Source organism: Macrosteles quadrilineatus, unplaced genomic scaffold (assembly GCF_028750875.1).
Source record: "Macrosteles quadrilineatus isolate MER2022 unplaced genomic scaffold, UCM_ALF_1.0 Scaffold_6__1_contigs__length_79288215, whole genome shotgun sequence".
Lineage (NCBI taxonomy): Eukaryota > Metazoa > Arthropoda > Insecta > Hemiptera > Cicadellidae > Macrosteles > Macrosteles quadrilineatus.
This window is the reverse complement of record NW_026542599.1, coordinates 68,127,172-68,152,704: the sequence shown is the minus strand read 5'-3', so window position 1 is coordinate 68,152,704 and position 25,533 is coordinate 68,127,172. Positions and strand designations below refer to the sequence as shown.

At 39.2% G+C, this 25,533-nt stretch overlaps 1 protein-coding gene across 3 annotated transcripts in view; it reads left to right on the top strand.

Moving 5' to 3' along the window:
• Nucleotides 1-1,107: 1,107 nt before the first annotated feature.
• The window catches only part of LOC128996538 (angiogenic factor with G patch and FHA domains 1), a 57,427-nt gene continuing 33,001 nt past the window's right edge, over nucleotides 1,108-25,533 (top strand). The window contains exons 1-9 of one of the 3 annotated variants that reach the window (XM_054421925.1): nucleotides 1,108-1,188; nucleotides 1,350-1,692; nucleotides 3,535-3,741; nucleotides 4,555-4,734; nucleotides 13,876-14,059; nucleotides 16,716-16,876; nucleotides 17,306-17,452; nucleotides 18,487-18,583; nucleotides 19,170-19,305. In XM_054421925.1, the coding sequence (XP_054277900.1) occupies nucleotides 1,363-1,692; nucleotides 3,535-3,741; nucleotides 4,555-4,734; nucleotides 13,876-14,059; nucleotides 16,716-16,876; nucleotides 17,306-17,452; nucleotides 18,487-18,583; nucleotides 19,170-19,305 (1,442 nt within the window). In that variant the 5' untranslated portion in view covers nucleotides 1,108-1,188; nucleotides 1,350-1,362. Of the gene's footprint in view, nucleotides 1,693-3,534; nucleotides 3,742-4,554; nucleotides 4,735-12,382; nucleotides 12,453-13,875; nucleotides 14,060-16,715; nucleotides 16,877-17,305; nucleotides 17,453-18,486; nucleotides 18,584-19,169; nucleotides 19,306-25,533 lie in introns of all 3 variants that reach the window. The other 2 variants (XM_054421928.1, XM_054421927.1) reach the window with 2 other exon arrangements.

Here is a 25,533-nt window from a genome sequence, read left to right as displayed (position 1 = left end):
TTATTTAAGTATGAAAAAATGGCGAAAACCGGTAAAAATTTAATAAAAATTTACCAAATTTTGAAAGTAGGGCGTTTTTTGAAGCTGAAGGAATGCGATTTTTAGAAAACGCCTAAGAGGGTTTTGTAGAAAATTTAATTTCCTTTCGCTAAGATTCTTTCAAATCTTTTCTAGCTCTTACCGTTTTCGAGCTACATCCGGTTGAAAAAAAAGTGTTTTTCGTTTTCAGAGGTCCGCCATTTTGGATTTTTGGGTGGGTTAAAATTTGAAAATGGGACTTTTGCATATTCCACCGGTAATGTAAGGTCTCTTACTACAATACTACGCAAATTTGAAGTCTCTAGCACGTTTCTAAACGATTCATATGACCATACCAAAGTCGGGAATTTTCAATGTTATTTCCAATAAGAATAACAAGGGGGGGAAATTCGAGATTACGGGGGGGTTAATGTTAAAAAATGCAACTTTTTAGGATTTTCCCGTGGGTTTGGGCCCAAGACCTACAAGTGTGCCAAATTTCAGATCTCTAGCTATTCTAGAAGTGGTCTAGAATTTGTATCCCCATTGAGTGAGTGAGTTACACATCGGGCTGTATAGTTAATTAGATGAATTTTGGTTTTATGAAGCAGATCTCTAGCATGATTAATGAAAGATAACACAAGTAATGTATGGCTTGGTAAGATGCATGGTTTGCTGTTTTGCAGAACTGTTTGCTTTGAACTCTTGATTTTATTTTGTTTGCTTGCATGTTTGCTTTTTATTATTTGATGTTTGATTTGTGCATGTTGAATTGTGATGTTTGATATGACTTAGCCTTGTACAGTTTGTATTAAATGGCCAAATAAAATGATTTATGATTTAATTCAAAACAACAAGATTATGTATCGTAACATGTGATTTGCGTGGATTTGCTTATTATCATAAACATAGAACTCTAGTTAAAAATAGTATATACTATAATCAACGAGCCTGCGAAAATATCTAATAATTTGTTACTTTTTATTCATATCTTCACTTAACGTTATGGTCTTGGCTGACTTGTTCTTCTTCTCCTTGCAAACTTCATTTCATTCTTTGAGGTTATGGTTTATGGTTAAGGTTAAGAGTTTTATGAATGTTGCTAGAGATGCTGGATTACAGTGTTAATGGTTGAAATTAATTTAACTATTTGTTATTTGTACTAGTTATGTGAGTGCGTTTACGACTGTTTATGGTTTAGATAGGCCTATTTTAAACAACATTGTGTGCACAATATGCCTCGTCAATTCTTTCCCAATAACAATGAACTCTCTCAGCCTAAATATAAAATAGTGTATTTTTATTTTGTTAACAAGTTATTTCGGTTTCAGATGAAAAAAAGTTATGGGTGATTCCTTGGAAAACAATGATCAAGATGTAGGTATACAGTCAGAAGAGATTGAACCTGCAAAATCAACTACAGAAACACTTGGAAATAAAGTAGGCCTAATCCTACAACCATCCCCGGAAGAAAACGAAGCTCCAAATGTTGACCTTTTGAGCCTACAAAACAGTGGAGATGGAGGTGAATGGGGAAACAACTTTGTTACAAGCCAATCTGTTGATGATGCGATACGAGACTTGCCAGAAGTTCTCAGATTTGTAAAGAAACTTCAACAATGTATATTACGCCAGCGAGCTCTCATTCACAAACTATATCATAAATTAAAAGAGGTAAGTAAGCCTAGATTTTGAGTCAATGTAAAAAAATATCTTTGGTTTTTGTTTGTAGGAAGTTGATGGCCTTAGGCAATTTAAAAGTTAATAAAAGACACTTTACATGTTGTCCTTTTAGGCCGCTATTAGCCGTTAGCAACTAGCTGGACAACTCAGCCGGCAATTCAAGAGAAGGGGAAGAAAAAGAGCTCCCTCCATACTGCTCAACACTATAATTGACACTGACTTTCAAAGAGCACAAATTTGTCCACGTATAGACCCTGTACACATGGGAGCGTTGCAACGCGCGTCCTAGAAACACAGCAATCAAATGAGTGCGTACACATGCAGCGCCAGTGCTTCGGCCAACGCGCGTTGCAACGCGCGTCTCAGAGGTTCATCGTGCAATGCGCGCTAGCAGCGCGCCTCGAGCTACGAAGGTTCTTATGGGACCGTACACATGTGAGAGTTGTAACGCGCGTTTTGGAGTAGAGGGGAGTAGGTTTTATGTATGTTTACTGAGTACTTCTATATAAAATACCTTATGGTAATCACGATGATCTCTTCTTTTAAAATCCAATCCCTAACAATGATCTCACAAGGTGCTAGACAGACTTAAACTTTCGTTAAATAAAGCAATTAAGTTAACATGTTTTAGAATTTAAAAGCTGACGTTTGTATCCTCAATTAGGTTACAAAGAAAAAACATACGAGCTAAACTTTCTTGTAAAAAGTGTTCTTAGGGAATTTTCCCCGACACAATTACCCGGGGCTGCTTTACTTTTTCCAGTTTGATGTCCAAAAAAAGGCAAAAAACATCATTAATTTAATATTTTATAATTGAAATATTAAATTAAGCTGCAACGAGGGTATTTTGATTTTTTCTTTCTTAAGTAGGCCTACAACTCCCTTACAAAAAGTTAGTAAAAACTACCTTTTCGACTTTTATGGCTATGCCGAGACATGCTTTGAGACAAAATTTCTCAAACGCGCGTTGCAACGCTGTCATGTGTACGCAAAGGCTTATCTGAAGCGCGTTACAACGCCCGTTGCAACGCTCCCATGTGTACGTAACCATAGCAAAGATTTCTGTCTATATAAATTTTTTGCAGTTGCCCAAATTACCCTTGTTGTCCCGGCGCCAGATGGAACTGGTAGACTGACCGGGCAACTAGTTTCCCGCTGAGTTGCCCAACTAACTTAGTCGCTCACGGCTAATAGTGGCCTTAAAGTTAAGCATTCTTAGTACCTATTCTAGAATTTGTTAGGTAAAAATTTAAATTCTACTACGTCGTATTGAACCAAAACTATCGATATTTTAAATTGTACTTCTAAGTATCTTATGACTGCACTTTCAATAATTAAAAAAACGTAGGCCTATGATTTCTGACTCCATCATATAGGCTAAGAATAACTTATTAAAAGTATTGATTCCAATAACAACCAAACAGCCTAACCAAAATCCAAACTTACATTACGGATATCAAAGTTTTGCTGGTTTTGTCAAAGTTAAATATCTAGGCTACCTACAGTACTCTTTTATTGCTTGTGTAGACTAGGCTTATAGGTATTTTCTTTTGTCAATTTTAATCCCTCCGATGTTTCCTACTGTAGGCTATTTGATGTTACAGCATCAAAGCTATGAAGTTAACTTACAGGTCTAATTAACATAACTTTTGACCATAGTAACTTAGTTAATAGAATTTACTTCTATCACTGGACATAATTCACTAGTAAAGTACTTTTATTACTAACTGTAGTAGGCTCTTGACTATGAATAACCCAACACTAAGTGCAGTTTTAAACATGTGTACTGTAATGAATAACTTGTTATAATATTAGGATATATTTTTGTTAAAGGGTGGTGTTAACCGAATCACCAAAAAAGATGTAAACACTCAGACCAGTGATACAGATTTTGAAGTCTGGACGGAATCGGCTGAAACAGGAAACCTTGTGGAAGACATTAAAAAAGCTGCAGAGAATGCAGTTCAACAGACAGGGTTTGTTTACGAGGCCACTTCAGGCATGTACTACGACTACAACACTGGATACTACTATAACGCTGTAAGATTGTTTACCACTGTAGCCTATTTGTTTGTTTGATTTTAGTTTAGTTAAAGAATTTGAAGTAAAAGTCCATTTCATTTAAGTTATACCATGCAAATTACGAAAGTCAAGAAGAAGAAAATGGTGAATAAGGAACAAAAAATCAAATCTGTTATGTTAAATTAATTACGGTAGCCTACATTTTTAGTAGTAATGATATTAAAGTAATTAAAAGACAATTCAATATTATCGGTAACAAAAGCTAGGATTAAGTATAAATTTTGGATAACGTTTGTATTTAAAACTGATTTAGCTTATCTCTTTTACTTAATAACTCAGCTTAAGTCACAATAATTGGAATACTGTATGCGAAGAGACGCATACAAATATGTGAGTCGGTGGCTCAGTTGGTAGCGTCACAGACTTCGGGCCCAAGACAGTGATGTCGTGGGTTCAGATCCTGGTCACTGCCACTAAAATTTACCTACAGTTCACCTTTGTACTGTACCGGCTCACTCCTTACTTTGCTGTAAACAATCCACGCACGGGCGCTTAGTCTATGTGGACAGGCAAATTATGCACAATTAAAAGAGGCCACCAAGCTTTAAAAAAAAAAAAAAAAAAAAAAAAAAAAAAAACCATCTTTTGGAATGGGTTCATAGCATAAAAGCTATTTTAGTGATAGTCAAAGACTCCTAATAAATAGGCCTACAACATGTATGCAAAAAATACCAACCTGATAATTTTTCAGTATGCGTCCTCTCTTGGGTTAAGGAGGTTCTAGATGTGACCAGTGATTTTAGGTAGCCTAAAAATAAATTTTGTTTACAGGAATTAGGTTTGTACTATGAAGGGAACAGTGGAACATATTATTATTTTGACGAATCTTCAAAATCATTCCAATTTCACTCACAAGTACCAGTAGTAAACTCATCGACGCCTTCAGTGCAATCTCATGACAATGACTCAAGTAAGAGGCAAAATGTGGATGTTAGTGAACCTAGTGAAAAGGTAAGTTTGGTTGTGTGTTAATATAAAATTAAAATTATAATAATAAAAGCTTACTTGTCACAGGAATACAAACATCTTTTTATCACTAAAGATGCAGTAGAACTGCCTGGTCATACTTAAGTTAAGATATTTTTAAAACTATCCAAAATATTAACTTTGAAAAACCACACATAGGCTATACAGGTCAACAATATAACAATACAGGACAAAAACACAACTGATAAAAATCAAAGAGCACAAAACCAAAAACTGGGCCCACCTTCACACCTTAAAAAAAATTGTCCAGTCTTTAAAAATGGATGTCTTATTAACTGAAAGAAAAGCTTTGTTTTAAGAAATTGGGCCATTGAGCGTTTTTGTTTTTGTTATTAATGTAATATATAAATTAGTAACATAAGTTAAAAGATACATTTTAAGTAGCCTAAATGACATATAATCTATTTTTAATGCAACTTAGTATTACCAAATAATGTATTCTTACTTTAGTTGTTAGTTTTTATTTTGAAAGAAACTATTTTGCTGCTTTTACGGGTACGGTATGGGGTGAAATGTTAACAGTAAACGATTCCTTGTATCCTATTTTTATTTTGTATCATGTTGTTTCTTCCTGTATAGTGCCTAATTTCTTCCATTTGCTTTGATTTTCTGTTTATATTTTGTTGTTATTTTGTCACCAGCTTGGCAACCCACTTTCCCACAAGGCCCATGTAATTTTTAGCGAATTTCCCTATAGGGAAGTAGCTATTACCGTAGGTCTCATGGTAAGACTTAGGCCCGGGACCGATTTACTTTTTCATTTTGATGTCCCCAGAGGCCAAAAACACCATTCGTTCAAATTTTTATATATGTATATATATATATATATAGATATATATATATAGATATATATATATATATATAGATTTATATATATATGTGTCCGTGAACACGATAACTTGAGTAATTTTTATCCGATTTTGATGAAATTTGGTTTGAAGGTGTAAGGCGGGATAAACTTGAATGAGTTCGCGATCCAGCATGATCGGACCATGGGAACAGGATTTTATGGGGGGTTTTATGGGTTAAAAATTGGTTTTTCTCACTTTTGACCCTCAAAACACAAAATTTTCCAATTTTTCTCTAAACCTTCTTAAAGAGCTTAAAAAAACAAACAATTCAGTATATCAAAGTGTTTTTGTACGGTTATTGGTTACGGAGAAAACAAAAAAAAAATTAAATTTAAAATTCCCATGTTATTCTTATGGAGAATATTGTAAAATGTTGTAGTTTGCTTGTTTATGGATGTCTTTTGATCGAACTTGGCAAATATATTCATTTTATACTAAGCAATAATTATTTTACTTAAAACACACTATTTATTAGTTTCCTTGTAGCAGCAAACCTAGGTACTCGTTAAACCTAATGTTATTTAAATAGACCAATTGAAAATCAATTCAGCCAAATGGAAATTCGCTTAGACGGCAGGTTTGCTGTGGCGGGGGTATTTTTATTTTAAATTCATTTTTTGTCCTTATTTTTGAGCCTATTTTAATTTAAACAGGGATTCTGCATATCTACAGGAAAACACATTCCTATCAATATGCGTAGATTTCCCCTGCGATGCACAGGAGCTGAGAAAAAATATTTTAAAGAAACGTGCTTCTATTAATATATAGATTATAGATACCGGTAATTGTTTTATTCCAAGAAAACTGGTAAAGATCTAGCCTATATGCAAAAACAGCTTCATAAAATTGCATTCTCTCTATACATTTGGTTTAAAAGGGTTCAAAAAGTCTAAATTCCTGTTTGTGGCGTTTGGCTTCATATTTTATTTATGAAAGGGTGGTTTAATAGTAGGTAGCTTGTAGTTAGTAGTAACAAATACTTTTTGAATGTGTAAACAAATTTATTATTCACTTGAATTATTTATACACCCAGTTGGTTTTTAGACACATAACCTAAAGAAGGTGATGCATGGTATGTTGTCTCCAATATATTCCATGACATGAATGTTAGGTAGTTGTCGCAAAATGCTTATCCACGGATAAAGTACCGGTACGTCGAACACTTTTTGATGTTGAACAGCAGAGACTTGTAAAAAACAAATAAAATGATAATTTAAATCAAAGGAAATTAAAATAACATCCCCTAGGGCTGCTGAGTTAATCTGTACTAAAAAAAGACTTATTCAATCTGTATTTTAGCCTATTTGTAAATCAAAATCAGAAAACTACTCCTAACTGATTGCTAAATTTACTGGTATGTTTATTATACATCCAAACTCCCCCGTGCGGTACCGGGTTAGAATAGTACCGCAGCCTTCTCGGGCTTGTCGTAAGAGGCGACTAAAAGGGTGACCGACGAACTCACTGGGAGTCCCTGGGAGTGCCCCTGTTGTGTTGCAGGGGTTGATGTGTGCTCTGCACTGCCGATGGGTATTCTCAGTGGGTCGTGAGAAACCAGCCACTTCGGTCCTTGGTCAGGGAGTGCGGCATGGATGCAGAGGTCGGGCTCTGCATTGCGACGGGCGACCCCCGGCACGTCAGGTATCCGGTGCTGGGCAAACGGAGGTTGGGCCCCGGGGAACCGGGGTAGGGGTTTTTGTCCCCGAGGGTATACCCGTTCCTGACTGATTCCGGGCCGCTCCTTGCCGCACGATGCGCTGGAAAAAACACGATGAGTTTTGATAAAAATACCCCAAACACATCATTGAAGAGGAGCTCAAATGAGCAAGTAAATTCGTTTGAAGTGGAGCAGAGCCCTTTTGTCCGAAGCTCCAAACTTAAGAGGTCGCCACCACCGAAAAACGTGAGGACATCTCCGCCACCTGCACCTTTCAAGTGCTCTATGATTCCCCCGTTAGGATCTCCTTCGGGAAGTGGAGCTGGGAACGGTGCAGAAAATGTTGGCGATGTAGATGCTGTAGGGATGCCGAAGGAAACCCTCACAGCGACGTCGCGGTCGGAAAGCTCTGAGATTGTGCTTCTGCGTCAGGAATATCTTGACGCAGATAGTAACATTGAAACCCGGCTCCGTGACACGGAAAAGACCATTAAGGCTATGCTGGACACCTTCCGGACCCAGAGAGCCGTAAATCAAGTGGTCAAAAATGGAATGGCCAAACTAGAGGATGACCTTGGCTTTGTCTTTGCCTGCCGTCTGGTAAGCAAGGCGACCATGGAAAAGATTGCCGAAAAGGTGGTGTCCCTGCCCGATGAAAGAGCGCTGCCCTCTAAGAAACGTCGGAGGCCTTCCACATCGGAGAGTCCTCCAAAAAGAGAAGAAGGCGTCCAGACCAAAAAGACCACGGTTAAGGCCAAGGCGACTCAGACGGACCTCTCGTCTGCTGTGTCCAGATCCTTTTCGGACGTAGCTGCAGCTCCAGCGAGGCGCCGACAGGCACAGCAACCCACGACCCCCCTTCAGGGAAGTTCCCGAAAGGGGTCAGTGGTGGAGACACCTGAGGCTGTGTGGGAAAAACGCCTTTCCAAAAAGGAGAAGAGGCAATTGAGGCGGGCGGAGGTCGCCTCCATGAAGAATGAGGCAGTGAAGGCACAGCCAACCGGCGTGGCCCAAACTGGGCCCGGCTCGGTCCCTGCTCCGAAAAGGTCGCGGCCCAAAAAGCCCAGGACGGAGGCAATCCTTGTCAAACCCTCAGGGGGGAGATCTTTTGCCGAGGTCTTGGGCGTAATAAAGGCCAAAGCTAAACCGGAGCAGACCGATACGGTTGTACGGTCGATTAGACAAACCCGGGAAGGGGACGTTCTCCTTGAACTGGGTAAGTCGAAAGACAAGGCTGCTTTTACTGCCGAACTGAAGGCAGCTGTTGAAGGCCAGGGCACCGTCCGTGCTCTTGAGCCCAAGACATCAATTGAGGTTCGAGACATTGATTGTGTGTCGACGGAGAGTGACGTTGTTGAGGCCCTGAAGAAAGCTGTACCCGAGCTTGCCGGGCAAACGGCCATCCTAAGGGTTTGGCTCACAAAACCCAATAGGAGTCAGCAGCGGATGGCAATCGCCGAAATGGCAGACGCGCTTGCCACTAGGGTGCTGGCACTCCAGCATCTGAGAGTCGGCTGGGTCAACTGCAGGCTCAGACGGAGAGTGGAAGTGAAGAGGTGTTTTAAATGCCTCTGTTTCGGCCATTCCTCCCGAAACTGCAAGGGACCCGACCGAAGCAAGAACTGCCTTCGGTGCGGGGAGGTTGGTCACATCCGTAAGGACTGCAAAGTCGAGTCCTGTTTCCTTTGCAAAGAAAATGGGCTCGCTGACAAACACGTAAAGCATATAGCTGGGTCTGGGCAGTGTAGTGTATTTAAAACTGCTCTACAGCAAGCGAAATCTCTCCCACGAAGATAAGAATCCTTCAGTGCAATCTGGAGCGATCCAGGACGGCTGACGCACTTCTTTGTCAGTTTGCCCTCGAACACGATGTCGACGCTCTCTTAATCAGCGAACAGTACCAGTATCGAGATAGGGACCCATCTTTATGGTTCCCTGATAGTCTTGGTACTGCTGCATTCTGGGCTCGTAATGCAGCTAAAGTACAAGTGCGGGGTCACGCGAATGGCCGAGGTTTCGTTTGGGTTCGGTGCAGGGATGTCACTTACTTCAGTGTCTACCTTACTCCCAACGAGGCCATCCGTGACTTTCGTGAGAAGATAGACCGCCTAGAAGAGAGCGTGCGCGATACCACCGGACACGTCGTCGTGGGTGGGGATTTTAATGCTAGGGCTGTCGAGTGGGGAATGACCCTCACCAACTCCCGGGGCAAGTATATTCTGGACTTTGCTGCCAGAGCCGGACTCGTTGTACTGAATGAGGGCAACACGCCAACTTTCCGCCGCCCTGGGATGCGGGGGACGATCCCAGACATTACCCTTGCATCTGAGTCCCTTTTGCCAAGGATCAGATCCTGGAGAGTCCTGGAGGATTACACGGGCAGTGACCACCAGTACATAATTTTTGACGTCCTGGATGGTCATCAGAGACAAGTGGCAGCGTTTCGTCAAGTGCCCGTTCGATGGAACATTAAAAAGCTGGACGTGGCAAAATTCAATGGAGCCATCCTACGAAGAACGCCGGATATTCATCCCGCAACTGGCGTGCCTCACGCAGAGGCGTTAGTTGCATCCACGATGGAACTGATTGTCTCGGCCTGCGATGAATCTATGCCTCGCAGGAGATACCGGTGCAATAAGCGTCCTGTGTACTGGTGGACTGCCGAGATTGCGGAATTGCGACGAGCAGCATTGAGAGCCAGAAGACTTGCTACCAGGGCTAGAGAACCCCTAGACAGACGGCGTAAGTCGGATGCTTATAGGGCGGCTAGGAGGTATCTTCGTCGAGCCATCAATCGGAGTAAACGCAGTTGCTGGGATAAATTAAGGGACGATGTTGATTCCAACCCGTGGGGCCTGGGTTACAAACTTGTAACCAAGAAACTTGGAACCCGCTCTCCACCTTCCGTTATGGACAGGGTCACTATGGAGAGGATAGTCGAGTCCCTTTTCCCGGCTCACGCGTTGCGACCACTGCGGGATTTCGGAAGGGTGGACGACGTCCCACTTTTCAGCCCTGAAGAGCTGGTGGCGGCCGTCATATCCCTGAAGAACAACAAGGCTCCTGGTCCTGATGGGGTACCGGGTGAAGTCCTCAAGAAGGTTTTGACTACCAACCCCTTGATCCTTTTGAGCATGTACAACGCCTGCCTGGTCGAAGGGGTTTTCCCCTTGTGCTGGAAGACAGCTAGGCTTGTGCTTGTTGGGAAGGGCAAGGGAGACCCAGATCTGCCATCCTCTTACAGACCTCTGTGTATGTTGGATACGGCTGGCAAAGTCCTCGAGAAATTGATCCGTTCCCGGCTGAATTCAGCCGTTGTCGCTGCGGGGGACCTCTCCCCTCGTCAGTATGGATTCAGGACGGGGCGATCAACGATTGATGCGATTGAGGAGGTGAAGCAAGCAGTGATGAGAGCTGAGGATTTTAACCACTACTCTCGCAGGGTTGTGCTGCTCGTAACGCTCGATGTGCGAAATGCATTTAATTCGGCGAGGTGGTGCGATATGCTGGACGCTCTGGAGAACACCTTCCACGTGCCGGCATACCTCATGCGCATCATAGAGGATTATCTCCGGTTTCGCCTCCTAACGTATGACACTGCGGAGGGCCCGCGGACGATGAGTGTCACTTCTGGTGCTGCCCAAGGTTCCATACTCGGCCCAGACCTCTGGAACGTCGCTTATGACAGCCTTCTGAGGTCTGAAATGCCTGAGGAAACGGTCTTGGTTGGGTACGCAGACGACGTTGCAGTTTTGATAGCTGCACGTAGCGTTGAGCTGGCTCAGCTAAAGCTAAACCGAGTTATGCGTACCATAAACGCATGGATGGCAGACCACGGTCTCTCACTTGCTCTGAGCAAAACCGAGATCGTGATTTTGACAAAAAAACGGATTGACACCATCGTGCCGTTGAGGGTGGGAGCCGTCGAGGTTCAAACTGTTCGTTCTGCCAAGTATCTTGGGGTCATGGTAGACAGCAAGCTTAGCTGGCGGGATCAGATCTTCCGAACAGCGGACAAGGCCGCTAGGGTGGTTTCTTCTCTTAGCCGGTTGATGGCCAATGTCGGAGGGCCTCGGTCCAGTCGTAGAAGGCTGTTAATGTCTTCGGTCCAGTCCGTACTCTTGTACGGTGCGGAGGTGTGGGCAGACGCACTAAATAAGGAGGCATACAGGATGCGGCTCGCCCGAGTGCAGCGTCAGGCAGCACTGAGGGTAGCATCTGCCTACCGAACAGTGTCCGAGCCCGCCGTCCTGGTGATTGCTGGAGTCATCCCCGTCAAACTTTTGGCGGCGGAGAGAAAGGCAATTTAGCGGCACCGCGGGGAGGACGAGGCACGAACAGAGGAACGCACCCGCACCTACCAGCTGTGGCAGGAGGGCTGGGAACAGGAGACATGGGGACTCTGGACCAGGCGACTGATACAGCTAGTCCAACCTTGGGTTGATCGGCGGTACGGAGAGGTGGACTTTTACCTCACCCAATTTCTGACGGGACACGGCTTTTTCCGGTCGTACCTGTTCAGGATGGGCAAAGCCGTGTCTCCTGACTGCATATACTGCCCAGGCATTCTCGATGACGTGGAACATACATTTTTCCACTGCCAGCGCTGGGAAAGGCCCCGCCTGGAGGCTCAACAGTTAATAGGACTGCTGTTGGTGGACACGGTCATACCGATTATGACGGAGGGTGAGGACAATTGGACCTGTGTGTCACATTATATCCAGGGTATCCTCCGCGCCAAGAAGATCGACCTTGACCGGGATGCGGTGTAGGTCATAAAGAATCAAAATGCCAGAAACGGTGCGAGCCCTGAGGGCTTAGGTCACATGTTGGCCTGACTTGAAGTAATGTGACAAACAATTCCAGTTCTGTGTCCAACAGAGTAGAGGGGGTTTTTTAGTGAGTAGTCTGATAATTTCAGGAGTCTCACACTACAGGCTGGCTACCTGTGTGCGTAAAAGCATTTTCCCTCCTCTCCCTAAAAAAAAAAAAAAAAAAAATTATACATCCAAACAGCTTTTACCTTCAAAGTTTTTACATAAAAATTAATTTTAAAAAATTCACAAGAAGAGTCTAAATTGCGTAATTGCGTTGTATGTTACAGACCGGTGTTGATCAGCTTGCGAGCCGAATGTCCGGACTCTCCCTCACAACCCAATACTTATCTGCAATCGGTATGGTTATGGTTTTTAAATTAAACATGATTTATGAAATTTATCACTGTTAGGGAACAAAACTTTGATAAAATGTGTAGATGTAATAATCAACTGTTCCCTCCTTAGTTTTGTGCTAGAATCCTTGATTTGATTCAAGTGTTCAATAAAAAGGAAAACACAGTAGTTTGAACCAACTACTTTTCTTAAACCTAGTTTTGCTGATACAAGGAACACAGCCACGTCCACCTTTAACTCCAGGTCGCGGCCTGGTAGAATTTTCAACGTCGCAAGTAGTGTTTAGCGCCAGACGTCCCATAAGATAACATGGCAGAGTGGTGACACCAGCTCATTGATTAGCGTATTATTTATTTAAATTTATGAATATAAATTTATAAAAAGATTGAAAATGAAACATATAGAATTGAAAACCAAAACAATATAAATTGAAAATCTATCTCTGTACCCGGTACAATGAAAATGGAGTCAATATTTTCATAACCCAAGAACCAAGCTTTCTTATTCAAAAAAAAAATATACAAACACCGTCAGCTGCCTCCAAACAAAACAGTTGTTACAACAATACTTGCGACGTTGCCACTTCGATGGCCACGGCCTGGAGTTAAAGATAGCCATGACACAGCTGTTAGTGGTATTTATAGTCAATACTTTGCACTCAAAATGTTTTTAATGTCAGCTGTTTTTGTCGCTAACTATCCCCTTAGCAATACAAGAGTGTCCCTTAACGCCATGTAAAACAGTAGGTATACGTTTTATGCCCATCAGCTCAGCAGCCATCATGTCACTAGCACCTCCTCCCCATCAAATTACAATTAATTATTGGTTTCAATTGTTTAAAAGCTACTCATTAAGCATCGCCAGCTCAGTGACAATATGGAATATCTTTTGTCTAAAATACATATTTGGTTTAATATCAGGCAATTTGTTATAAAAGGGGAGGTCAATACCTCAAAGTACCCTACACCCATTTAGAAGCAAAGATGAAAACCTTTTTCCCTTGTACTTTTTCATATTGTTATTGGCTACAAACAAAATGTGCCTATTATTGTTTTGTTCTATTAACAAAAACAATGTTTTTAAATAATTTTATACGGAAGTAAAGGTTTAAAAATGAAACTAGAAACTAGAACAAGTCAACTGATATTTAAATAGGATTGACAACGTTAGGGTGTGTAAATCTATTTATTACATAGTTCAAGTTCAAAGTAGCCCATACAAAAAAAAAAAAAAAAAAAAAAAAAAATAACAAAGCTATGGAGAAATACAGTTTGCAATACAGCTTCCTTTAAAATATTTTTCTTCCATCCATATAAGCAGCAAAACAGATTCTTTCATTTGGTGTTATCACAAAAAATATTACATTTTACAACTTTGTTGCTAGATATAACATTAAAAGTTATTTTCCCCATTTCTCATTATCTAGATACCAAAGAAGATAAAAATAGAGATAAAAGAAGAGGGCGAATGCTCAGATAGTGGTAGTGACTGTGAAAAAGAGATTACTGAAGTGATTCAATCAAGTGATGCAAGTGATCCAAGTACAAACCACACAGAAAATACTGACAAACCAAAGATAGAAGTTCCTCAAATCGTTTCATCAGATGCTGGTACTAGTTGTTTTTATTGTTTTGTAAAGTGACGTTTGTGGTTGGTATAGTAGTAACTTCAGCCAACACAACTGTTAAAAATCCCCGGTACAATCAGTGGTGTTGTCGTACATTTTTCACAACCGATACAATATCACAGAAAAATACTTAGTATGTTTACCAATACTTAGGTTTAGGTTCTTTGAAAAAGCAGAGTTCGGACGCTGTTCGCTTTCCCTCACCACTACACCACTGATTACAATGGTGTAATGAAGGTTTTTAAGAAACTCACATTGTTTACATGGCTGAACATTAAGTTTCTTATAGTAAATAACCGGTATCAGCAATCTGACACATACTTTCTCCCATTTTTTAGCTTGTCAACAACCTTTATCATGGGTATGCGGTGGGAGTAAGTATGGTATTTTTTTTAGAATAAGGTGCAAAAACTCTTGAACTGTAATGTTTACAGCAATGGGGGGTTGCACTATTTTGTTGATAATTATTGGGAGTCATAACATACAAATTGTGATAACAACAGGCTTTTTATTTAATTTTTATTTTTATTTATTATAAATAGAAAAAATTGATTTTCTGTTATTTTATGGGGTTTTTATGGAAAAAACATAAAAGTTACAATAGCTCTTGAACCATAATTTTTACAGCGATAGGAGTACCCTGAGTACCATTTTGTTCAGAGTTTGAAGGGCTATAACATACTAAAGTTTTATCAAAATCTTTCAAGCCATTTTTTAGAAAATTCGATTTTTCTGTTAATTTAAAGGTTTTATGGAAAAATCGCCATTAATAATCAAAATTTCAAAAACATGAAAAAACGCCTGGAGATACCATGGATTACCTACATACCAAATTTAATCAAAATCGGACTACAGGTGTGGTCTGTAGCTCTGTACACATCCACACATACAGACAGACACACACAGACATCACTTCGAAAACAATTTTTTCGGATCAATGGGGGCCCAAATCGGATGGTTACACTCAAAACTCAAACTCAAACATTTTGACAAAAACAATATACTCCATATACTATGGGAGAAAGTAAAAAAGGAGAATTCTTTGGTGATGTCATTTGGACTGATTTTACTTTGATAAAAGTCCTCAAAGTGGTGGAAGGTTATTTTTTAAATGGAAGATCTAATCCAATTAACAACTACCCTGCTTTTATATAATAATGGAACTGCTAAATGCAAACTGAATGTTTATCTCAAAGGTGATTTATTTTATAGTACACACCAGGAGTTGGTGGCTCAGTCAGTAGCATCTTGGACTTCGGGCCCAAGGTAGCGATGTCGTGGGCTTGGATCTTGGACACTGCCACTACTTTTTAGTACAGTTCACCCTTGAACTATACCAGCTCACCCCTTGCTTTGCTAGATATGTTCCACGACCACGGACAGGTCCATAGCCTATGTGCACGGGCAAATGCAAGGTTAAAATAGGCCGCCAACCTCATTAAAAAAGTGTACAAAAAAGTGGGTCCTAACCTGCATAGCAGGGTGAACATTATTCTAGTCAAGTGCGTTTTTTGAGTTGCTTGAGCAATATTATCTGAACATGAGCTTTTTTAAAACTCAAGTACAAATTTTCAATTTTGCAAGTACTTTTGTCTATGGTCAAAAAGAATTAAATATAGACCGTCAGCTGTGCTGCGGTTACCATAAGTTCTGGCGCACACCGCTGGGATCGCCACGGTAGTTACAGCGTACGCGCTACGTAAACTACAGCGGTGTGTGCCGGAACTTATGGTAACCGCAGCACGGCTGACAGTCTATATTTCATTCTTTTTGTCTATGACTTAACTAACCTTTGAGGTAAAACATCTTTGAACTTTCTGAAGAAATGTTTGTTTTTTTAAGAGGACTTTGAACATTTTGCCACTCAACATAGAGTTTAGAAGTCGGAAAAGTACAGGCAATGGGATGATATTTTAGATTCGTATAAAATACCCTTTTTTCACACAGTTCCATTAGTGCTGTTAGGTCTAGGAAGAATAACTGACATCTTTTTTGTCGCCAAACTTCCACTAAATAAATTATGGTTAAGTATAAATAAAGTATTTTTGTTTTGCTACAACACTATACAAAGTTAATTTATGCTCAGTCAACTTCGCACCTGTAATATCCTTAACATTGCTTCCCTAAACTTCAATCTATCCACATTATGATCCAACACGGTGGCTGAAATTTGTAACTTTTGTAGGCTCATTAACAACTTTTTTAGTATTACAGTAAACTCCCTCTTATCCGAACACCTTTTACCCGGACATCAGTTTAACCGGACTACACTTGGCGTAAATGTCATCTCTTTAACCGGAGAATTTTTATCAGCACACCGGTTTAACCGGACTTGATCAGCAGGAAGTGGGCGGTACTGAAACGACTGTTCTCATGGGAAAGAATTGAGATCAGTGATCACGTATATAAACACAATGCTCTCCTAAATTTAAGTCATATATTTGGGTTGCATGCATTAAATAGGCTGTTTTAACGTGATTTTGGGGACGTCCGTTTAACTGAAAAAACTGTTATCCGGACTGGCCTCGGTCCCGAGGAGTCCGGATAAGAGGGAGTCTATTTTGAAAGTATGCTAATACACTTTTTACAAGAGCTATTTCCTCCTTATGTACAATCAAGAGTTGTATGTTTTGTTCCAGAGATCGCAAGTGCGTGGCCGCCTTGTCTGCGGGTGGTCGTGAAGCAGACGACGCTGGACAACTTGGTCATAGGTTCTCTGTTCATCGTCACGTGCACGGGTGGAACACTGGGGAGGGAAGGCGACCACGCCATTACCATACCTGACATTAGTATCAGCAAGGTATGTAGAGTTTTAAGTTGACTCTTGGCAGTTTCATTAAATGCCTGTTACAATAGAATCACAAAAATTTTTAATGACGTTGGTTTTTAATAAGTTTTATAATTTAATTGGAATTTTACAACGCGTCTTTTGTTTCAAACTACAGTGTCCCAGACACGTTGAAAAAATCCAATTACATAACATAACTTATGAAATAGAATTTTTAGAAACATTTTAAGTCTTGAAATCGTAGAAATGAAGTTAGTCAGTAACAAAGCTACACAAGGCATCTCACTCCGTTCTCCACTCATCCTGATACTGAGATAAATAGTAGACTAAAAGTATCTCTTATTTGAGGGTTAGTGTTATATTGTATGCTGTATTTATTAACTATAAACCCAAAACACACGTCTTCTCTCATCAATCAAACTTGTGTTTCCCTTGTGACAGCACCATGCGAAGGTTAGCTACAGTGAGGAGCATCAGTGTTACCAACTGGTGGACTTGGGCAGTCGGAATGGAACATTTGTTGACGGACATCGTGTCTCAGTCGCCCTACGAGAGAGTGACCCAGTCGCCCTCCATCACGGAACTCAGGTAAAACATAATGCTCAAAATATGTTTTCAATGTTTTTAGTAGGAATTTGAAAGATTTGAACAAAAAACCAGTAATAAATGTTCAACCATTGGAAAATTCCAAAGAGGTAAGTGAAGTAATAGAAAAAATTTTCAGTTAATTTGCAGTTTACTTATTTAACTTGTATTTTTTATCTTTAAAGATTTTTTGTCTTGGTTTGGCTTTGATGACTGCACGACAATTAACTGATTGTTCTTGTGCTAAATTCTCCTGGTAGTCAAGTGGTTATAGTGCTTGTCTTCAAATCTGAAGGTAGCTGGTTTGATTCCCAGTGAGATCATTAGCCAAGGGACTAAAAATTAATGATGCTATCTAACAAAAAGATAATGGTAACAAGACCAGTGTTTGGATCGTTCCCTCACGGAAAATGTATAAAATGCAAATGGCGTTGATACACACAAATAAAAATAGGGTTGGTAGCTTGAGAAAAAGAGAGAAGGTAGTAAGATAAATTTGCCCTACCAGTTCACCGAACAACTCTTTGGGAGAAAAAAAACCTTCCTACACCGGCTGCAAACTGAGGAACCATCTACCTGACTACCTGAGAGACCTGACTGGCAACAAGCTACACCAGGAGTTGAAGAAGTGGCTAATCACAAGACCCTTCTATCATTACTCAATAAAGGAATTTTATGATAATTATGGAAATTAACACGTACAATTCACTATTGTATTGACACTATTGTAATTCTTAACAAATGAACAATAAAGAATATTGTATTGTAAAGCCTATCAGTGGGAAGGTCCAATGGTGAAGCTGTGTTCATCGAAAAGTATTAAAGTACTAAGTAGGCCTATTAAGTAAAGGGGAGACGGGAAGCTGGATTGGGTTTTGTAGTGTGCAGAGTTAGATCTCACTCCAACATTACGCACTAAACTTCATTGCCAAATCATAGTACTGATTGGTTAAAGTTTAAAAGATTAGTTCATAATCTTAAGTTATATTTGAATCACCCATTATTTCCATTGTTTATTGTGTTGTATTGTTACACAGGTGAGGGTGGGATCCACCACATTAGAATGTCATCTCCACCCAGGCAGGGAGACTTGCCAGGACTGTGAACCTGGCTGTGCCATCCAAACTGATAGTGGTGAGTACAGGCTAGGCTCTCCCTCAGAACCATTTTCATGGTTACTTCAAGCTAGGCCGAGCAGATTTTCACATTGGTGATTGGTGGGATTTGAACCCTGGACTTCAGAGACCTGTGCTTTACCACTAGATCAGTACGATCCCAGTATATTACGATAGTACGTAGAAGCACTACCTTTGACTACGGAGAAGTGAGCTGGTCTAGTGGTAGAGCGTAGGACTTCGGTCCATGTGGTCCCGGGTTCAAATCCTGTCAAATCACCAAATGATTTTTTCTAAGTGATAATGCCGCAACCCCTAGGTCTAGCCTGAAGTAAATGGGAATAACAATCTGGACGAATGGTGTTTTTGGCATCTGGGGACATCAAAATTAAAAAGTAAATCGGTCCCAGGCCTAGGTCTTACCGTGCCACCTACGGTAATAGCTACTTCCCTATAGGGAAATTCGCTAAAAGTAGGCTTTACCCTTGTCAGTCAGCTCATAAAGTCTACTTTTTAATTACGTTTTAGCTCAGGGGCTGCTTGATTGAGCGGTAATGACGAACTTTGCACTCTTCAAATAGCTCCATATTCTTGTTTGATTCCAGGCAAGCAGGAGACTGATGTAGAAACAAGAGAGGCGAGACACAGATCAGAGCTGCGAAGGTTGAGGAAGAGGTTTGGTCTTGACAAGCTTACCGTCAAAGAGAAAGAGGGTTCACTAGCACCAGGTTACCAGGATAGGTATGTATTGGACACGATTACTCTGAAATTCCTTTCTGTGACTATCAAGGAGCTTTGTGGCTCAAAGAATCAGAAATCAGAAATCAGAAATCTTTAGAAATCAGAAATCTTTATTCACCATTGATCATATTACATGAAATAGGCTTCGTCATACAATATAGGCTAAATCTATCATAATACTAAGGAAAATAAAATCTACACATATAACAATCATAAACCTATATAGGCCCAAATACTACTGACAATAACAACATTTCTTGGCCAATTCTATCTACAAGTGTTAATCTAGGATCACAGGACAGTCTAAAAACTCAGTTAAACAATAAAATGGATTTTTTAATAGCCAATCGTACATTTTCTTCTTGAAAACATTGACTGGTGCAGTTCTAGCATATGAAGGAAGTTTATTGAAAAATCTAATGCAGTTAATTTTGTGAGATGACCCAGTTTTGGCTAATCTGTGCATTGGGATATCAAGTCTCACCTTCCCTCTTGTGTCGTGGTTGTGTATGCTCTCTCTTGTGACAAATTCTTGTAAGTTCATTTTGATGTGCATTAATGAGCAGAAAATATACAAATTTACAACAGTGAGAATTTTAAGTTTAATAAATAATGGACGACAGTGTTCCACAAGGCTCGCCCTACACATATTGCGAATTACTTTCTTTTGAATCAATAAAATATCATTTGTTTGTGAGGAATGGCCCCATAAGAGGAGACCGTAGGTTATGTGTGATTCCAGAAGACCAAAATAAGCCATTCTAAGGTACTCGCCAGAAACAAAATCACTTAGTTTCCAGATAAGATAGCTAACCCTGGATATTTTTTTACATACATGTTCTATATGGGATCCCCAGTTTAATTTTGAATCAATATATATCCCCAAAAGTTTTACGGCTTTATTTTCTAAATCTCTGTTTAAACTTAAAGTAATAGTTTGAGTTTTTGTTTCATTACAAAACAGTTTATTGGCTGAGAACCAGGCAACTGCATTACTAAGGGAAGACTCAGCCAGGGTGTTTAAAATTTCAATTTTTCTATTTCTACAGAGAATTGTTGTGTCATCTGCATAGCAAATAACAGAGTTTGACACAACATTTGCTGGCAGGTCATTAATTGCAATTATAAAGAAAAATGGTCCTAGAACTGAGCCTTGCGGAACACCTATCCCTACATCTCTCAAAACTGAATTATTGTTTTTGACTGACACAAACTGCTTCCGATTGGTCAAGTAAGACTCAATTAATTTCAAAGGTTCACCACTAATTCCATAAAATTTTAGTTTCATTAATAAAATTTCAAATGGAATGCAGTCAAATGCTTTGCTTAGATCACAAAGAGAGAGCATGACAGAATTTTTCATTTCGAAGGCGTCTAAGGTTTCATTTACAATTTTCAGAACTGCAGTTGTTGTATTTTTGCCTTTCCTGAATCCAAATTGGCTACTTGTAATAAGATTATGACTTTCAAAATAATTATTTAGTTGATCATAAATTAAGGATTCTAATATTTTGGAAAAAATTGGGACAATTGATATTGGACGATAATTTTGTGCCAAATGTTTTTCACCCTTTTTGAAAACTGGAATTACTTTTGAAATTTGTAGTGATTCAGGAAAATAACCCGATTCTAAGCATTTATTGTATATGAGCGCAAGAGGTTTACATATAAGGTGAATGGTTTTCTTGACAATGTAGTTGGATAACCAATAACAGTCCATGCTTTTGGAGTTTGAAAATTTGGAAACAATGGCAACTATTTGTTCAGGTGTTATTTTACTCCATTGAAAAGTAGATTGACACTTTGTTTGAGCATGCAGATATTCATCAGCTGAACGGCCCACAGGCTTAATTTTACTACCCAAATCTTTTACTGAGTCAATAAAAAAATCATTCAAGTCATTGGGATTCAGTGGAATGTCCTGTGTTTTTGTAGGAGCACTTTCAAGAGATATGATATCCCACGCTGCTTTACATTTATTAGGGGCTAATTCAATGTATTTTTCACAAGCACTTTTCTTTGCAATAGATAATTTCCTTCTATACAGCTTTTTGCATTGAAGGTAAGCAGTGTAACCATTGTTGGCAAGCTCAGACCCACACCTTGTCAAGTTTTTGTACACCGTATTCAATGTAAGCATCCTTTCTCTGATTTCATTTAACTCACAAGTGTACCAACTTATTTTGTTTTTGCCTTTGACATTCCTAGAACATTTTTTTACAAGCGGAGAACATTCATACCATAGACTAACATATTTAGTAAAAAATGACATAAAAATATCAAAAATATTAGAATCTTTGAGATAACTATCAGTAATAAAATTAAAGTCTAATTGCTCCAAATTATTTACAAACATCTCTACAAATTCTTCTTTATGCCGTCTAATGAATACATAATTTCCTTTATCTTTGGGCTTAGTGGCTGTAGGAACATGAAAGTACTTAAAAATTAATGGATCATGATCAGCAAAACAACCTGGTACAACTTCTGTAGAGTAACTATCACTTGAAAAATTAACAATTACATTATCAAGGCAAGCATTTAAGCGTGTAGGCAATTTATTAGAGCAGACCAAATTTAGTGACCTTAGAATATTTTTAAAAACAATAACCTCATGCAAATTCAAGCTGTTAAAATCAATATTAAAATCACCACAAATTGCAAGTTTTGACTTATATTTCTGCAGACTTATCACAACCGCTTCAAAGTTTTCAAAGAAGACATTTACATCACCATTAGGAGATCTATATAAACTAATAACTATTAAATCAATATTATCTAATCTTATGCAGCTAAATTCACAATGTAGTTCCAGACAAAATTTACTGAGATCAATTTTTAAGAAATTCAAACCATTACGTACAAAAATCCCTGCTCCTCCATTTTTTCTCTGCTTTCTACACATTAAATCAGCAGCAATATAACCTTTAGGAGTAAAAATATCAATTAAATTTTCAGTGAGCCAATGTTCAGAGACACAAATAACATCAATATCATGACTATTACTAAAATGCTCAAGCTCTAAAACCTTATTGCGAATACATTGAATATTGACCTGTAATATTTTAAAGGTGTGAACTTCATTGTCACTCTGTGTTGATTTGCTCAGACTTTTGTTAGCTACTTTACTATTGAAACAACTGTTTTTTTCCTTAAAAAATATCTAGATTCATTGGACTGCTCAGATTTACTACTACATGCCTTGATATTTTTGTTTTCAAGTTTGGATATAACTTCTAGCAAAGGATTTGTTTCACTTATTTTAGGGGTGCTAAATCCTGAAAATGGTACATTGTCACTTACAGAAGAAGAGTTGAGATCACATGGGCTGTCACAATGCATTGATGAGTTTAATGGAGTTGAAGGAGTGACCGTCTCTAGACAAGGTTCAGCTGTTCCTTGGGTCCTTGGAGCATCTGTTTGGAGAGGTTCCGTTGTTCCCTGGGTCCTTGGAGCATCTTTTTGCTTCTCACTCAGTGATGAAGATGCGGATGATGGCATTTTGTGTTGAATGTTGATCCGAGTATCACTGGGTGGCAACGTAGGATTCGACTGTTGGGGAGTATAGTTTAGGTCTTCATGATCCCCTTGATGGTTTCTGATAATTCTGACAACTTCATTGGAGATGGTCTTTTTTCCCTTTTTATTAAAATGTAACCCGTGTCTTGTGTGGTAACGTCTTTCAAGGGTCCATAGGTCAAGAAGCTTAATGTGTTGCTGGTTGTACGTTATTTGCCTGATGGTAGAATTAGCCTCCTTGATTAGCTTATTTTCCATGCTAGATGCACTCAGATCATATCGGTAAGGTAGCGTAGATAGGATGAGGTTGGTATGTTTGAGTGAAGTTTGCATTTCTTTTAGGCTCTCTTCCAACAATTGCAAAAACGGTGCTGGATTTGCTGCAGATTGCTTTGTAACGTTATTTGTCCCTCCAATCAAGATAGCAAAGTCATTAGTAGTTAATTTTTTTACCATCGCTGATTGTTTGATGGGCTCAGTTATAAACTCTAATGGAGCTCCAGGCTGGCAATGGTTTGTAATATTGTAACTGCTGTCACTTGCTTGATCCAGGAAGTAAGCCAAATCTTTCCCGTGACTGTCACTTGTAATCATAATTCTCTTTTGGTTGTCTGGCTGCTTTTTGGGAGCATTTATTGAGCTGTTTTTTTTGGGATTCTTATTAAGCGGCTTAGTAGAGCTGTTATGGGACACATGTAAAGGTAACTAAAGGTATGTAAAGGTTACTAGGTATATTCAAAGTTTCTTTGTTGCTCTCCTCTTCATTTATTTTGTCCAGGACTTCAAACCTATTTTTTGTTGTTATTGTCCAACTAGCGAGTTTATGGACATTTTTTCCTTTGTTGTGTCTAATTTTCTTCTGATGAACAAAATTTTTTCTATTACATGGGATAGTTTGTTTACTGTTGATATAAGGTGTCGGCTTAAGCTGTTTACTGGAAGCTTCCTCACTATTTTTCTTGATAGCCAGTGTTCTTGCGTACCAATCTTCAAAGGGAATGTTTGATCCGGTGCCTGCACAGTAATGATACGCTACATATTTAGCATTTGCCAACACATGTATTCCGCATTCAAATGATTGTTTCTGTTGCACACTAGGCATTTCCATGAAACTTTTTTTGTCAATACCTAAATTATCGGCCACATTTTGAGCTGGGTAATTATTTACTGGGCTCAAAGAGTCAAGATGATAAGCCTTACTATTGGTCTTGTCTAAGAATAACAAGCTCCAATGGGAGCCAGAGTCATCGTTTTCACAGTCAGTGCTATTACTGACGCATAGAAATGCATATTTACATGTGTGGTAGGAGGTTAATTGAAGACTCTCCAATACTGTCTCTGGGGAACCAAATTTGATTAAAGAAGTAGCAGATGGGCCTAAAAATAAAATTTCTTTGTTTTCCATATTACTTTCCATAGCAGAGAAATAATCATTTAGGACAGAATCGTCGGTCCATTTGTCTTTACCCCAGCTTTTGCTTTGTATGCTTACTAACTCATTAGTTAATGACTGCAGCTTATATTCAAGCTTTGCTTGATTTGAGTTTTTTTCATTAATTTGTTTTTCTAATGAGTCATTAAGGGCTTTAAGCTTAGACATACTTTGAACCAAAGTTTTGTTTTCCTCCAGAATTAGGTTATGTCTATCTATGTTAGACCTAAGCTTCTCCTTTGTCTCATTAATTTGTTTCATCATAGTAATCTTTTCCTCCCTTTCCATTTCTTGATGGTGAAAAGATCTGTCCAAGTCTTGTTCTCTATGTTTTTTCTCCAAGATTAATTTTGACTCCAGAATTGCAGACTCTCGTAGAGATGAATTAAGTCTATTTTTACTTTCCTCACTGTCCAAAAGGACATTGTCAAAGTGTTTGATAAGCAATTCAAGTTTAGAGACAAGATTATCTATGTGTAGTTCCAGGATGTTAGTTTTAATCAGGTTTAATTCTAGACAGATGTCGGCTATATACTCCTGCATAAAGCCCTGTGAGCCACAAGACTCAAACACAATTTCCTCTAGTTTTCTCATTAAGCAGATTTAAATTCTTCTGTTCCCAATACAAATATTTTGTTTTTATTCCCTTTTATTTGTATAAAGGAGGGCCAATAATATATTTATTCTTGGCTCAATGTAAGTAACAAAAGGTCATGTACAGAATAGGCCAAGACTAATTGAAATTGTATGCAGTTGATTTAGTGGTAAAAATAACCACAGAATATTTAGCACACAACTAGGATTCTGATAAAAAGCAAATAAACAGCAATAATTGAGTTAGTAAACAAACAGACTGATAAGAGATAAGTAAGGTACCAGTTTGTCCTTGGCCAAGGCCAAGTTTAGTCACCTTGCCGGATCCTGATTCCAGTAGATATATATTCTTCATATATTATATTCAGTTATGTTTAGATTATGTGCAGTATTTACATTCTTCATATATACAACATCATTTGTGTAAAATGCAGGTAATATTATTGTAGAAATTTTCTTGCAGGTTATGAATAAAATATTGATAATCTTTTAATAAAATGATTGAGACGTAGGAATTGGCTAACTCAGGAACTCGCTAACTCGGTCGTGTGTCGGAACTGGCTAACTCTGGAACTGGCTAACCGTCTCAGTCAGGAATTGGCTAACTCCAGAACCCGCTAACTCGATTTTGTCTCGCGGCGGAATTCGCTAACTCTGGAAGTCGCTAACCCGGCCGCGCCCAC